At 38.9% G+C, this 13,113-nt stretch overlaps 1 protein-coding gene and 1 long non-coding RNA gene across 14 annotated transcripts in view; both read left to right on the top strand.

Annotated features, from left to right (window-relative positions):
* The window catches only part of LOC146404708 (uncharacterized), a 618,617-nt gene that overhangs the window by 379,744 nt on the left and 225,760 nt on the right, over positions 1–13,113 (top strand). The window lies entirely within an intron of this gene.
* Positions 1–13,113, top strand: part of DNAH6 (dynein axonemal heavy chain 6) — a 255,439-nt gene that overhangs the window by 189,687 nt on the left and 52,639 nt on the right. For 11 of the 12 annotated variants that reach the window (XR_014841540.1, XR_014841539.1, XM_021087308.2 and 8 more), the window contains 3 exons: positions 372–605; positions 5,399–5,534; positions 12,447–12,616. Coding sequence is in view for 9 of the 12 variants with exons in the window: in XM_021087308.2 (XP_020942967.2) it covers positions 372–605; positions 5,399–5,534; positions 12,447–12,616 (540 nt within the window). In the remaining 3 variants the exon portion in view is untranslated. The remainder of the gene's footprint in view (positions 1–371; positions 606–5,398; positions 5,535–12,446; positions 12,617–13,113) is intronic. The other variant, XR_014841541.1, reaches the window with a different exon arrangement.

Below are 13,113 nucleotides of genomic sequence, written 5' to 3'. Positions count from 1 at the left end.
GGCCTTTACGCCTCTCACCCCAAAGTGATGATCCAGTCTGAGTTGAGGATCTGAGAAATCAGTTCTGCCAGCTCACCTTCATTTTCCATTTTCTGTCCCACATCAGGATGATGCCTTTTGAATAGCCAAGAATTTGGCCTCAGTCCAATTCTGCAAAAAAGGGGAGAGAGAGAGGAGGGCAGAAAATAAATATCACCTGTGGATGCATCAATTTTGGATGAATTCTGGACTTTTTCATGGTTCCAGTATTCACCTCCTATGCTGCTCTTTACCCACTGAATTTGGGGAGTCAGGGTGAGGAGCAGGGATTCTGTTTTTCCTCCACAGAAATTGAATCAAATCAGAGGCGCTGATAGAGCTCTCTTTCACAGTTGTTCAACACAACAATCGAAACCTCTGTGAGGACAGATGATCTACAGCAGCGCATGGAAATCCTGCTGGAGCAGACTCTCCTAACTGCATATGTCAACGTCTCGAGAGGACTTTTTGAACAACATAAACTCATCTACAGCTTTATGCTCTGTGTTGAGCTCATGCGTCAGCAAGGAAGCTTAACTGATGCCGAATGGAATTTCTTTCTCCGAGGTTCAGCAGGATTAGAAAAGGTACCTGTTTCAAGTCTAGACTGAGTGTTATTAGATACAGCACACAAGCACCTATGATTGCTCCACAGTGACTCTGGTGGCTGAAGGTTATACGTTCAGCTGTGTGGTCTAGTAGGGAGGGCCCTGGGGGTCAGGGACCCAGGCTGTAGCTCAATAATATGTGACCTCTTTATGCAGCAATGTCCTCACCTGTAGAAAAGGGATGTTGAGAGTAACAAGTGAGCTAGTAAATACTAACGTGTTTTGAAAAGTTGATCATCTTCCAAATAGGAAGAGTGAAAATCCACTAAAAGTTGTAATCCACAAATCTGGCCATGCTGCTTGTGAAATCATAACCCTCTCTTGCCTAGACACATCTTACATTACAAAGCCTGGGGAGGAATAGAATTTGACTGTTGTCGTCTGCGATACCATTGATACAAGTACGAGTTCTGCTAGTTTCCTCCTTCACATTCATCCATCTGTCTGCCTTGCTCTAGCCCCTCCAACTGGCCTAACTCACCCACGTACTACAGATCTGGTGGCCTCCATAACCGAGGCACAGTCCCCCAAATCTATCCAGCCCGACTCTAAATTCCTGGCTCTGTCCTGTCAACCTCAAGCCCTGCCCTTGGCCTCTAGAGACCTGACACCTGCATGTGTTTGCCCATATTTGACTGGGAGGTTGGACTTCGTGCTTTTATTTGACTCTCAGCACCTATACTCCCAGAACCAGCCCAGTCAAGACCTCTCCACTATGGTCCTTCTTCCCTGACCCCCACCCACCTTGAATGCATAATATAGTCTGTTAATCCTTGCTTAATGCTGTCTTCAAATCACAGTCATTACCTACAGAGGGTTTACTATGCATTTTATATATATCCACTCATTTTCTTATATCAGTATTCCTGTTGGGTGAGTTTCTAATTTCATCTCTAGTCTGCAGATTAGTTACTTAGGCACAGAGAGATGAAGTAACCCATCATCACATCTTTAGTAGGGTTTAGAACCAGGACTCAAAGCCTTGCACACAGTCTGCAGAACTTGCCCTCTTACCCACTTCCCTCGATTACTGACTATCAGGCAGTCACTTAGGCCCTTCCTGGCACTGTCACCCTTCTTTTCGCACAGCATGATCATTAACACTTTGTTACAGTGTTCTCAAGCAGAGGCTCAGAGAGGTTAAAGACAGAATCACATAACTAATAATCACAAAAACACTCAACAAACTAGAAATAAAAAAGAACTTCCTCACAAAAACCCACAGCTAATGTCATATTTAATAGTGAAAGCCTAGGTGCGTCCTAGCTCGGATCAGGAAAAGACAGGGATGTTAGTTCTGACCACTTTTCAGCATTGTACTAGAAATTCTTGCCAGGTCAATTAGGCAAGAAAACTAAAGGAAAGGCATCCAGATTGGAAAGGAAGAAGTAAAACTATCTCTGTTTTCAGGTAATAAGTATATAGAAAACACTTAGGAATCTACTTAAAAAAAAAAACTATTAGAATTAATTAACAAATTCAGCAAGGTTGTAGGATACAGGATAAATATACAAAATTAATTTGGATTTCTTTACATTTGCAATGAACAATATAATAGAAACCAAGAAAATAATTACATTTATAATAGCATCAAAGACAAAAATTCTTAGAAATAAATTTAACAAAAGAAGTTCACACTTCTCTGAAAACTACAAAAGAGATTGAAAGAAATTAGAGAACCTAGTAGGAGTTCCTGTCATGGCGCAGCAGAAACAAATCCAGCTGATAAACATGAGGTTTCAGTTTCGATCCCTGGTCTTGCTCAGTGGGTTAAGGATCTGGCGTGCTATGGCATAGGCCAGCAGCTATAACTCCTGTTCGACCTCTAGCCTGGGAACCTCCATATGCCATGGGTGTGGCCCTAAAAAAAAAAGGCAAAAAAAAAAAAAGGCAAAGAAAAGAAATTAGAGGACCTAAAACATTCCACATTCATGGATTGGAGGTTTAATATTATTAGAATTGCAATATTCCCCAAACTGATCTGTAGATTCTGTGCAATCGCTGTTAAAATTCTGGCTGATTTCTTTTCAGCAATTGCCAAACTGATCCAAAAATTCATATGGTATTGCAAGAGATCTCTATCCCAAGGCTCACTGCAAAGCAGCACTAATCAAGACAGTATGATACTAGCATAAGGATAGACATATGGATAAAGGAAATCAAATGTGAAAGTCTAGAAATAAAACAATATGTCAGTGGTCAACTGATTGCGACAAGGATACCAGGACATTTCAGTAGGAAAGGGGCCTTTTCAACAGAGGCACTGGTACAACTGAATAGCCACATGCAAAAGTGAAGTTAGACCCTTACATCACACCATATATAACTTAAAATGGATTGAAGACCTAAATATAAGAGCTAAAACTCTTAGAGGAAAACATAGGAGTAAATTTTCATGACCCCAAATGTTACAACAGATCCTTCAGCAGAAGTAAACATGTCTTTGCTTCAAAGGATACTGTCAGGAAAATGAAAAGATAACCACAAAATGGGAGAGAATATTTACTAATAGTTTTCTTTTTTTTTTTTCCCCACCACCCCACAGTATATGGAGCTCCCAGGCCAGCGATCAGATCCTCCAGGCATCAGATCCAAGCCTTGGTTGCAACCTACGCCACAGTTGCAGCTGGATCCTTAATGCACTGTGCAGGGCCAGGGATCAAACCTGTGCCCCAGCACTCCCACGAGGCTGCCAATCCCATTGCTCCACAGCAAGAACCCCTGCTAATTGTTTTCTGATAAAGGCTCTGTATCTAGAATAGATAAAGAACCCTTACAAATCCATAATAAAGACAACCCAACTTAGAAATAGTGTGCATTCACACACACTAGAAGGGCTAGAGTTAAAAGACAGATGATAGCCAGTGTTGGTGAGCACGTGGAAAAAAAAAAGCAGAGCCCTTGAAAAGGGCTGACTAGCATGAAAAATGGTGCAGCTGCTTTAGAAAAGAGTCTGGCCACTCCTCAAACAATGAAATGTAGAATTAGTACATGACCCAGCAATTCCACTCCTAGGTATATACCAAATAAAACTGAAAACTTATGTTCACACAAAAATTTAGATGCGAATATTCATAGCAGCACTATTCGTGATAGCCAAAAAAAGTCGAAAGAATCCAGTCCATCAACTGGCGAGGGATAAACAAAATGTGGGAGATCAGTAACAACAGAATATCCTTCAGTCATAAAGAGGAATGAAGCAGATATATATGCCACAACACAAAGAAACCTTGAAAACATTAAGCTAAGTGATAGAAGGCAGGTACAGGGAGTTCCCCCTCATGGCTCAGCGATAACGAACCCGACTAGTATCATGAGGACGGAGGTTCGATCCCTGGCCTCACTCATTGGGTTAAGGATCCGGCATTGCCACGAGCTGTGGTGTAGGGGTCGAAGACGTGGCTTGGATTCCGTGTTGCTATGGCTGTGGTGTAGGCCGGTAGCTGCAGATTCAACCCCCAGCCTGGGAACTTCCATGTGCCACAGGTTAGGCCCCAAATAAGCAAAAAAAAAAGGCAGTTACAAAAGACAACATATTATAAAATTTTAATTCTATATTTTATTTTTATTCTGAAGATAGGCAAATCTATAGAGACAGAAACCAATATTAAACTTTGAAATTTAAGTTGCAAAGTACTAAATGCTCAAAGAACTAGTTTCAGTTATTTAAGTCTAGAGGGTATGGGATAGATAGGGGGTAATTTCTAAAGAGTATACAAGGTTTTTTTTGAGGAGATGAAATGTTCTAAATTGAGGTGATGGTTACACAAAACTGAATTTACTTTAAAAAAAAAATTGGAGTGTGTGCTTTAAGTGGATCAATTGCATGATATGTGAATTGGATCTCAATAAAATCATTTTAAAATGTAGTATAGGAATTCCTGTCATGGCTCAGTGGAAATGAATCTAACTAGTATCCAATCCCTGGCCTCGCTTAGTGGGTTAAGGATCCAGCTTTGCCGTGAACTATGGTATAGGTTGAAGATGTGACTTAGATCTGGCGTTGCTGTGGCTGTGGCATAGGCCAGTGGCTACAGCTCCAATTCAGCCCCTAGCCTGGGAACTTCCATATGCTGGAGGTACGGCCCTTAAAAAAAAAAAAAAAAAAAAAAAAAGCCTGAAATAAAATAAAATACAGTATAAAACCTCAGGCAAATATTCATGAAATTTTCAAACTAGTTTCAGTCTGCAGTCATAGCTGTTTCTCTGTCTCTTTTAAAACTGTTCACCACATGCATGGGCTTCATGGAATATTGCCAGATGACGCAGTAATCTTCCCAGAAATTTCTGAAAATGTATGAGGTGATTAGACCTACATACATTCAGCCCAGCTGGAATGAGATTGCTGCTTGTATTGCTACTGATTTTGCTTTACTATTCAGAGAACAACCAGGAGCTGGATTTAGAAACTGATTCTCTTGGGAAAAAATCATTAATATAAGAGTATTTGAGAGGTGGGGAGAGACTGGTGTGGCGTGTTGGAGAATAGGCTAGAAGTAGGCTTGACATTTAATGTTAACCCTTCACCAGATCAAACGCTTTCTGCACATGTCAACATGGAAACTTTCATCAGCTGTACTTCTGTTCAAAGGCCAACGGGTAGAATTGATTCAACACCATTTCTCTTTCACCATATCTTATACCTGTCTTGCATAAATGGTTATTTTTGACACGTGACTATGCTTGATTTTTTTTTTTCCACTTAGGCAAGGTAAAACCATATTCTGTGGTTGTCTTTGTGAATTATTCATTTTATTTCTCTCTTCTAACAGGAACGCCCACCTAAGCCTGACTTTCCCTGGCTGGTTACTGCCATGTGGTTCGCATGCTGTGATTTAGAAGAATTATTTCCAGTTTTTAAAGGACTTACGCAATATATAGTGTTACATCCTATTTCCATACGCATAGGTAATATGTCAAAAAGGATCTGCTATAGGGAGTTGTCCACAATCTCTTGCATTTTAAGGTTTCCTTTAGCCTCATCTGTAATGTCAGTATTTTTCAGTAGGAAATGTCTCCATTATTAAGAAGTTGTGAATTACTTGTTTCCCGTTTCTTGAGTTGAACGCTTGGCCCATGAATTTTCAATATTTCATGTCTACTATTATACTCGTTTTCAGGAGACACATTTACCTCTAAGTGTTGCTTTAGCTGCATCCTGTATGATTTTTATTTAACTTTTTAATTGAAAGCTAACATACATGTGGAAAAGTACATAAATCAGAATAACAACTTGATTATTGGAAACTGACTGTACTTATTAGGCACCACCCAAATTGAGAACTAGACCAGTCCCAGCAGTGCAGAATCCCTTAGACTCCTTCACAGGACCCTTTCTCTCTTCCCCAGAGTTATGCCTGCTCTGAAGTATAACATTCTATGTTATTTTTTTCCCTACAAGTTGTTTATATGTAGCCCTTTTGATTCTAAAAGTATGCTTTTCAATTCAAAAGTGCACTTTTGAGTTCAAATTATTGTTTATAATTTAATTGTAGAAATTATAGTTTTCATGGAATTGATTCTTTGTAAGTTATTTACACTTCAGTTTATGTAAAATGTCCCATGTGTGTCTCTTCTTGGATGCAAGATTCCGTATGTGATCTTTAGTTCAAGCCTATTAAACTGTGTTTATTTTACTATTTTTTATACTTAATGTGTCAGTTTCTAAGAGAGATATTTTAAGGCAAACCACTATAATTGATCATTTCTCTTTGTAATTCTGGAATTTTTCCCACTGTATCTTGTGGAACTGACACTAGGTATAAATGGGTTTAGGATTATCTTCTTTTTTATTAAATAAAATTCCTCTTTACACTGAATAGTGCTTTTTGCCTTAAAATGTATTTTTTCAATGTCAGTTTTATTACAGCAGGATTCTCATTAGTAATCCCCCCTCTATATATTTCTACACTCTTCCAACTCTTTCATGTCACCATATTTTTTGGTGGATCTCTAGCGGGATTTTATTGTTTTGAGCAATGTCAGAGTCTCTTTTTTAACAGGCAAGTTTTAATCCAATTATTCTAAGGGTGATTTTTTTTAAATTTTTTTCAATTACTCAAATGAATTTATCACATATGTAGTTGCATAATGATCATAACAATCTGATTTCACAGGATTTCCACCCCACAGCCCAAGCACATCCCCCAACTCCCCCAAACTGTCTTCTCCGGAGACCATAAGTTTTTCATTGTCTGTGAGTCAGCATCTGTTCTGCAAAGAAGTTCACTCTGTCCTTTTTTCAGATTCCACATGTCAATGAAAGCATTTGATGTTGGTGTCTCATTGTATGGCTGACTTCACTTAGCATGAGAGTTTCTAGGTCCATCCATGTTGCAAAAATTGCTGGTATTTCATTCTTTTTAATGGCTGAATAATATTCCATTGTGTATATGTACCACATCTTCTGGATCCGCTCCTCTGCCAATGGACATTTAGGTTGTTTCCATGTCTTGGCTATTGTAAATAGTGCTGCAATGAACATTGGAGTACATGTGTCTTTGCAAGTCATGGTTTTCTCTGGGTAGATGCCCAGGAGTGGGATCGCTGGATCAAATGGTAGTTCTATGTTTAGTTTTCTGAGGCATCTCCATACTGCTTTCCACAGTGGTTGCACCAATTTACAATCTCACCAACAGTGTAGTAGGGTTCCTTTTTCTCCACACCCTCTCCAGCACTTATTGTTTGTAGACTTTTGGATGATGGCCATTCTGGCTGGTGTAAGATGGTACCTCAGGGTGGTTTTGATTTTCATCTCTCTAATAATGAGTGATGTTGAACATCCTTTCATGTGTTTCTTGGCCACCTGTATGTCTTCTTTGGAGAATTGTCTGTTTAGATCTTCTGCCCATTTTTTGATGGGGTTGTTTGTTTTTTTGGTATGGAGCTACAGAAGTTGTTTATAAATTTTGGAGATTAATCCCTTGTCAGTTGATTCACTGGCAAAGATTTTCTCCCATTCTGTGGGTTGTCTTTTCGTTTTGTTTAGGGTTTCCTTTGCTGTGCAGAAACTTTGAAGTTTGATTAGATCCCATTTGTTATTTTTGTTTTTGTTGTCAATACTCTGAGAGGTGGATCTGAGAAGATGTTACTGTGGTTTATGTCAGAGAGTGTTTGGCCTATGTTGTTCTCTTAAAGAGTTTTATAGTGTCTGGTCTTATATGTAGGTCTTGAATCCATTTGGAGTTTATTTTTGTGTATGGTGTTAGGGAGTGTTCTAATTTCATTCTTTTCCATGTGTCTGTCCAGTTTTCCCAGCACCACTTATTGAACAAGCTGTCCTTTCTCCATTGTATATTCTTGCCTCCTTTGTCATAGATTAGTTGGCTGTAGGTGCGTGGGTTTAATTCTGGCCTTTCTGTCCTGTTCCACTGATCTATATTTCTGTCTTTGTGCCAGTACCATGCGGTTTTGATGACTGTTGCTTTGTAGTATAGTCTTAAGACTGGGAGCCTGATTCCTCCAGCTCCATTTTTCTTTTTCAGGATATCTTTGGCTATTCTGGGTCTTTTGTGCTTCCAAACAAACTTTAAAATATTTTGTTAGAGTTCTGTGAAAAATGTCCTCAGTAATTTGATAGGGTTTGCATTGAATCTGTAGATTGCCTTAGGTAGTATAGTCATTTTGATAATATTAACTCTTCCAATCCACGAGCATGGTATGTCTTTCCATCTATTTGTGTCACCTTTGATTTCTTTCATCAGTGGCTTATGGTTTTCAGAGTACAGGTCTTTTGTCTCTTTAGGTAGGTTTACTCCTAGGTATTTTATTCTTTTGGATGCGATGGTAAACGGGATTGCTTCCCTAATTTCCTTTTCTGCTCTTTCATTTTTAGTGTATAGAAATGCTGTCGATTTCTGTGTATTGATTTTGTATCCTGTGACTTTGCCAAACTCGTGGATGAGCTCTAACAGTTTTCTGGTAGAGTCTTTAGGATTCTTTAGGTATAGTATCATGTCATCTGCAAATAGGGATAGTTTTACTTCTTCCTTTCCAATTTGGGATTCCTTTTATTTCTTTTACTTCTCTGATTGCTGTGGCTAGGACTTCCAGAACTATGTTGAAATCTTAGAAAAGTACAATCTTCCAAGACTAAACCAAGATGAAATAGAAAAGATGAATGGACCCATCACAAGAACTAAAATTGAAACCGTGATTAAAAAACTTCCAACAAACAAAAATCCAGGACCAGATGGCTTCACAGGCGAATTCTATCAAACATTTAGAGAAAAGCTAACACCTCTCCTTCTGAAACTATTTCAAAAAATTGCAGAGGAAGGGATACTCCCAAACTCATTCTATGAGGCCACCATCACCCTGGTACCAAAACCAGACAAAGATTCCACAAAAAAAGAAAACTACAGGCCAATTTCACTGATGAAAATTGATGCAAAAATCCTCAACAAAACACTAGCAAACTGCATCCTACAATACATTAAAAGGATTGTACATCATGGTCAAGTGGGATTTATCCCAGGGATGCAAAGGTTCTTCAATATCCGCAAATCCATTAGTGTGATACACCACATTAACAAACTGAAGAATAAAAACCATATGATCCTCTCCATAGACATGGAAAAAGCCTTTGACAAAATCCAACACCCATTTCTGATAAAAACCCTTCAGAAAGTGGGCATAGCGGGAACCTACCTCAACATGATAAAGGCCATATACAACAAACCCACAGCGAACATCATTCTCAATGGTGAAAAGCTGAAAGAATTCCCGCTGAGATCAGGGACAAGACAAGGATGTCCGCTCTCACCACTACTCTTCAACATAGTTCTGTAAGGGTGATTATTGATCTATTTCAGTGGCTCTCACCTGAGGAAGATTTCGTTGCCCAGGGAACATTCAGCAATGTCCGAAGACATTATTTGTTGCTACCACTGGGGTGGTGCTACATGCATCTAGGAGGTAGAAACCAGAGATGTGACTAAACATCTGACAGTGAATGCTCAGAGCAACCCACAACAAGTGATCACTTGGCTCCAAGTGGCAGTAGTGGCAAGGCTGAAAACCCCTGATCTATTTGAACTTACTTCTGTCATCCTGTTTTGCAGGGATTTTTTTTTTTCCCCTTTGGCAAGTTTTCTTCTTTGCCTCATTTTGATTTCTCCTTCCTTGCCTTCAGGTGAATTGTCCATATTCTTTTTTTTTTTTCTTTGCCCATTTTTTTTTAATTAAAGTGCAGTTGAATTACAGTGTTGTGCCAATTTCTGCTGTACAGCAAAGTGACCCAGTCATACATGTATATACCTTCTTTTTCTCATATCATCCCCCATCATGTTCTATCCCAAGAGATTAGACCCCACCACACTTTTTTATTTCCCCTGTACTGATTTGAAATTCTGTGTTCTATTTCTATTTTTTAGTAATTATTCTTCTACTTCTCATATGAATACACGTTTACCTGCATATAGCAAGTAAAAGTGCAATGATTTAAAGTCTTCATAGACCAGAATTTCTAGGTTCCTTTAATTTCTAAATAAAGACTAGAAAAAATAAAATACTCTTCAATAAATAAATCAAATAAAAATTATGTGTATTGTGGACCAGTTCAACAAGACAGCTAGAGGTAGAACACAAAAGAAAAATCATCATAGAAGAAGCCTAGTGATGGACAGTTAGGGACAGACCCAAAGCAGAGGGCTAGATGGAACCTCATAAACACAGAAGCAAAGAAAGGAGGAAGAGTTAGAGGCTGAAAGGCAAAGTAATTGTGAAAACAACTCATCATGTTTGGACAAAAGACACCGTATCATTCCTATCAACTGGGACTAAAATTTTAACAATTTAAATCAACTTTCCTGCTTTCATTTGTTAAATTTCCAGGTTTAGTCCAGAAATCCTACAGAACTGTGAAGGTGTCTACGTGTGATAGGATGGTTTCTATTCCAAAAGTAAACTTTAGATCTTCGCAGGTGAAAGTTAATGACTACTTTCAATGCCGATCTTACCTTTAAAGCCTTCCTAATTGCCTTAATCTTGTGTCTTTGAGAGTTTTTAAGTGCTTCATGACCTAATGGTTGAGAGTTATAATTTTTTTTTTTTTTTGGTCTTTTTAGGGCTGCACCTGCAGCATGTGGAGGTACCCAGGCTAAGGGTCAAATTGAAGCTGTAGTCGCCAGCCTATTCCACAGCCACAGCAACTTGGGATCCAAGCCACATCTATGACCAACACAGCAACACCAGATCCTTAACCCATGAGAAAGGCCAGGGATTGAGCCTGCGTCTTTATGGGTACTAGTTGGGTTTGTTAGCCACTGAGCCATGACGGGAACTCCGAGAGTTATAATTTAAAATTATCCTGCCTTATTAGCCAAAGCCCTAGTGATTATACAATAATGAGAACCTGAGGGGAAAAGAAGTCCTTTTGGAATAAATGGTTCTACCACCCGGTTCTCAGAATAATGCATCCACTTTCAACCAAAAAGCACTGTGGTGTATTCTGCCCTTTGGTCCCATACATGTAATTGTCTTTATTCCATATAGAAATTAGAAGTCTTGCAAAGGTACATACGCTCCAGGGCCATGGTCTTAAGTGTCACTAAATTTCTGTCACCAGCTCTGTGGTTGCTATTGTTAGGCCCTCAGAGGAGAGGCCCCAGCAGACCAGCTGGGAGAGAGTGGTTTTCTAGCCTCCCTTGTAAGCCAACTATTTTGCCTAATGTCTGCCCCCAGCAACCTGTTTCATCACCAGAGGACACACTAGCCATGTAGGTTTGCTGGGCAACTTACAGCAGACTGTGCACCCCGCACCTGTAGGAATTTCAATGCTAATTCTTACTGCATGTTATGCTGTTGTGAGGGCTAACTAGCATCCTAACGCTAATGCAAGATGCAATCCCATTTCTTATAAATATTCCAGGGGGAGGGGCAATGTGTTCTGTTTATTAGGGCATAAAAGTTACATCTATGTCAATTTATTCATGTATTATTTATAAAAATTATACATGCCAGAATTTCTAATTTATCTCATCTATCACAGACTGTGTTTTTTCCTACCACTATGATTTTTTTTTCTGCTTTTCTTCTGCTCGCCATGGTTTGATATATTTTTATGGATTATCTGGCACACAGAAGTTTATTTTATTATGGGGTTTATATTTTAATTAATGTAACTTGACCTACTTTGTCCCATTTAATCATATTTTCCTTGAGTTCTAATATACCCGCTGTTACTCTTATCACTTCAGTTTTCTTTTTCTTCACATCTGATTGCTACATCGCTCTGCATCCTTTTATTTTTAACTTCTGTCATTTGTTTTAGCCTTGTTTTTTAGAAGTGGTTCAAATTTGTTTTCTGATCCTATTTTAAATTCTTAATTTTTTAAATTAGGTTGGGTAAGGGGGAATAATAAGATTTACATTTGCAGTAATGCAAAAAACTAATAGTAAAAAATATAGAGTTTTGGGGGGGTTTCTGGGTTTTTGGTTTTTTGGGCTTTTTTTTTTGTTTTTTTTTTTTTTTTTTTTTTTTTTTTTTGCTTTTTAGAGCTACAGTGTGGCATATGGAAGTTCCCAGGCTAAAGGTTGAATCATAGCTGCAGCTTCTGGCCTACCCCACAGCCACAGCAAAGCAGGATCCGAGCAGCGTCTGCAACCTACACCATGGCTCAGGGCAACAGTGGATCCTTAACCCAATGAGAGAGGCCAGGGATCAAACCTGCATCCTCATGGATACTGTTTGGGTTCGTTACCACTAAGCCATGATGGGAACTCCCTAAATGTAGAGATTTTTAAATGACCAAATATAAGTATTTAATTTCAAAGTCAAAACAATTCTAATTAAAGCATATTTTAAAATTGTGTTTCTAGGATCTTTTGAGACTTATATTAACCCAAATGATGGGGAAGCCTATTCTAAAATGAAGGAGGATGATCAACTCATGACAGTGGAAAGGATGACCACAAACCATGATTCTTGGCATCCAGAATTAAGTTCTTTCCAAAAGCTAATTCTTATTAAATGCTGTAAAGAAGAAAAGGTAGGATGCTTTTTCATTAAAGAAATGTGTTATAATTATTTTACTAAAGCTCACCAGCCAGTTATGATTCAAGAACTGATTAGATTTATATAGAGAGTAGCAATGGCCAAGTTTTGGGAGGTGGCTCTAAGAAATAGAGACTTTCTGTTATTCATAGAACACAATGTTTTATACAGAAAATAATGAAAGGAAAGGCTGGAGAGCCATCCAGGAGTCTGGTCATCTTTTCCTAGTGTGTGCCATTGGGGAATTCATGCTCTCTGCCAGGGAGAATGAGGGTCTGCTGGACAGTGTTAGCAGGGGGGTGTGGGCCTTTTAGATCTTGGCAGCAATGGGAAGGAGGCATTTGAAAAGAACAAAACATAGTCACCAAGACCAGTTTGAAGATGGTTGACAGAGTTTATGTAAGAAATGATGGCACACACAACCTCTCCCATCCTTTTACCAACAGTGGAAGAGATCTAAGAAAGGGCTCATAGACTGGGAGAAAAGGAGAG

This window comes from Sus scrofa, chromosome 3, assembly GCF_054392235.1.
Source record: "Sus scrofa isolate SSC_HxYL_T2T_F1_AM1 chromosome 3, Sscrofa_HxYL_maternal_Yorkshire_Landrace_v2.0, whole genome shotgun sequence".
Taxonomy (NCBI): Eukaryota; Metazoa; Chordata; class Mammalia; order Artiodactyla; family Suidae; genus Sus; species Sus scrofa.
This window is presented reverse-complemented; position numbering and strand designations above follow the sequence as displayed.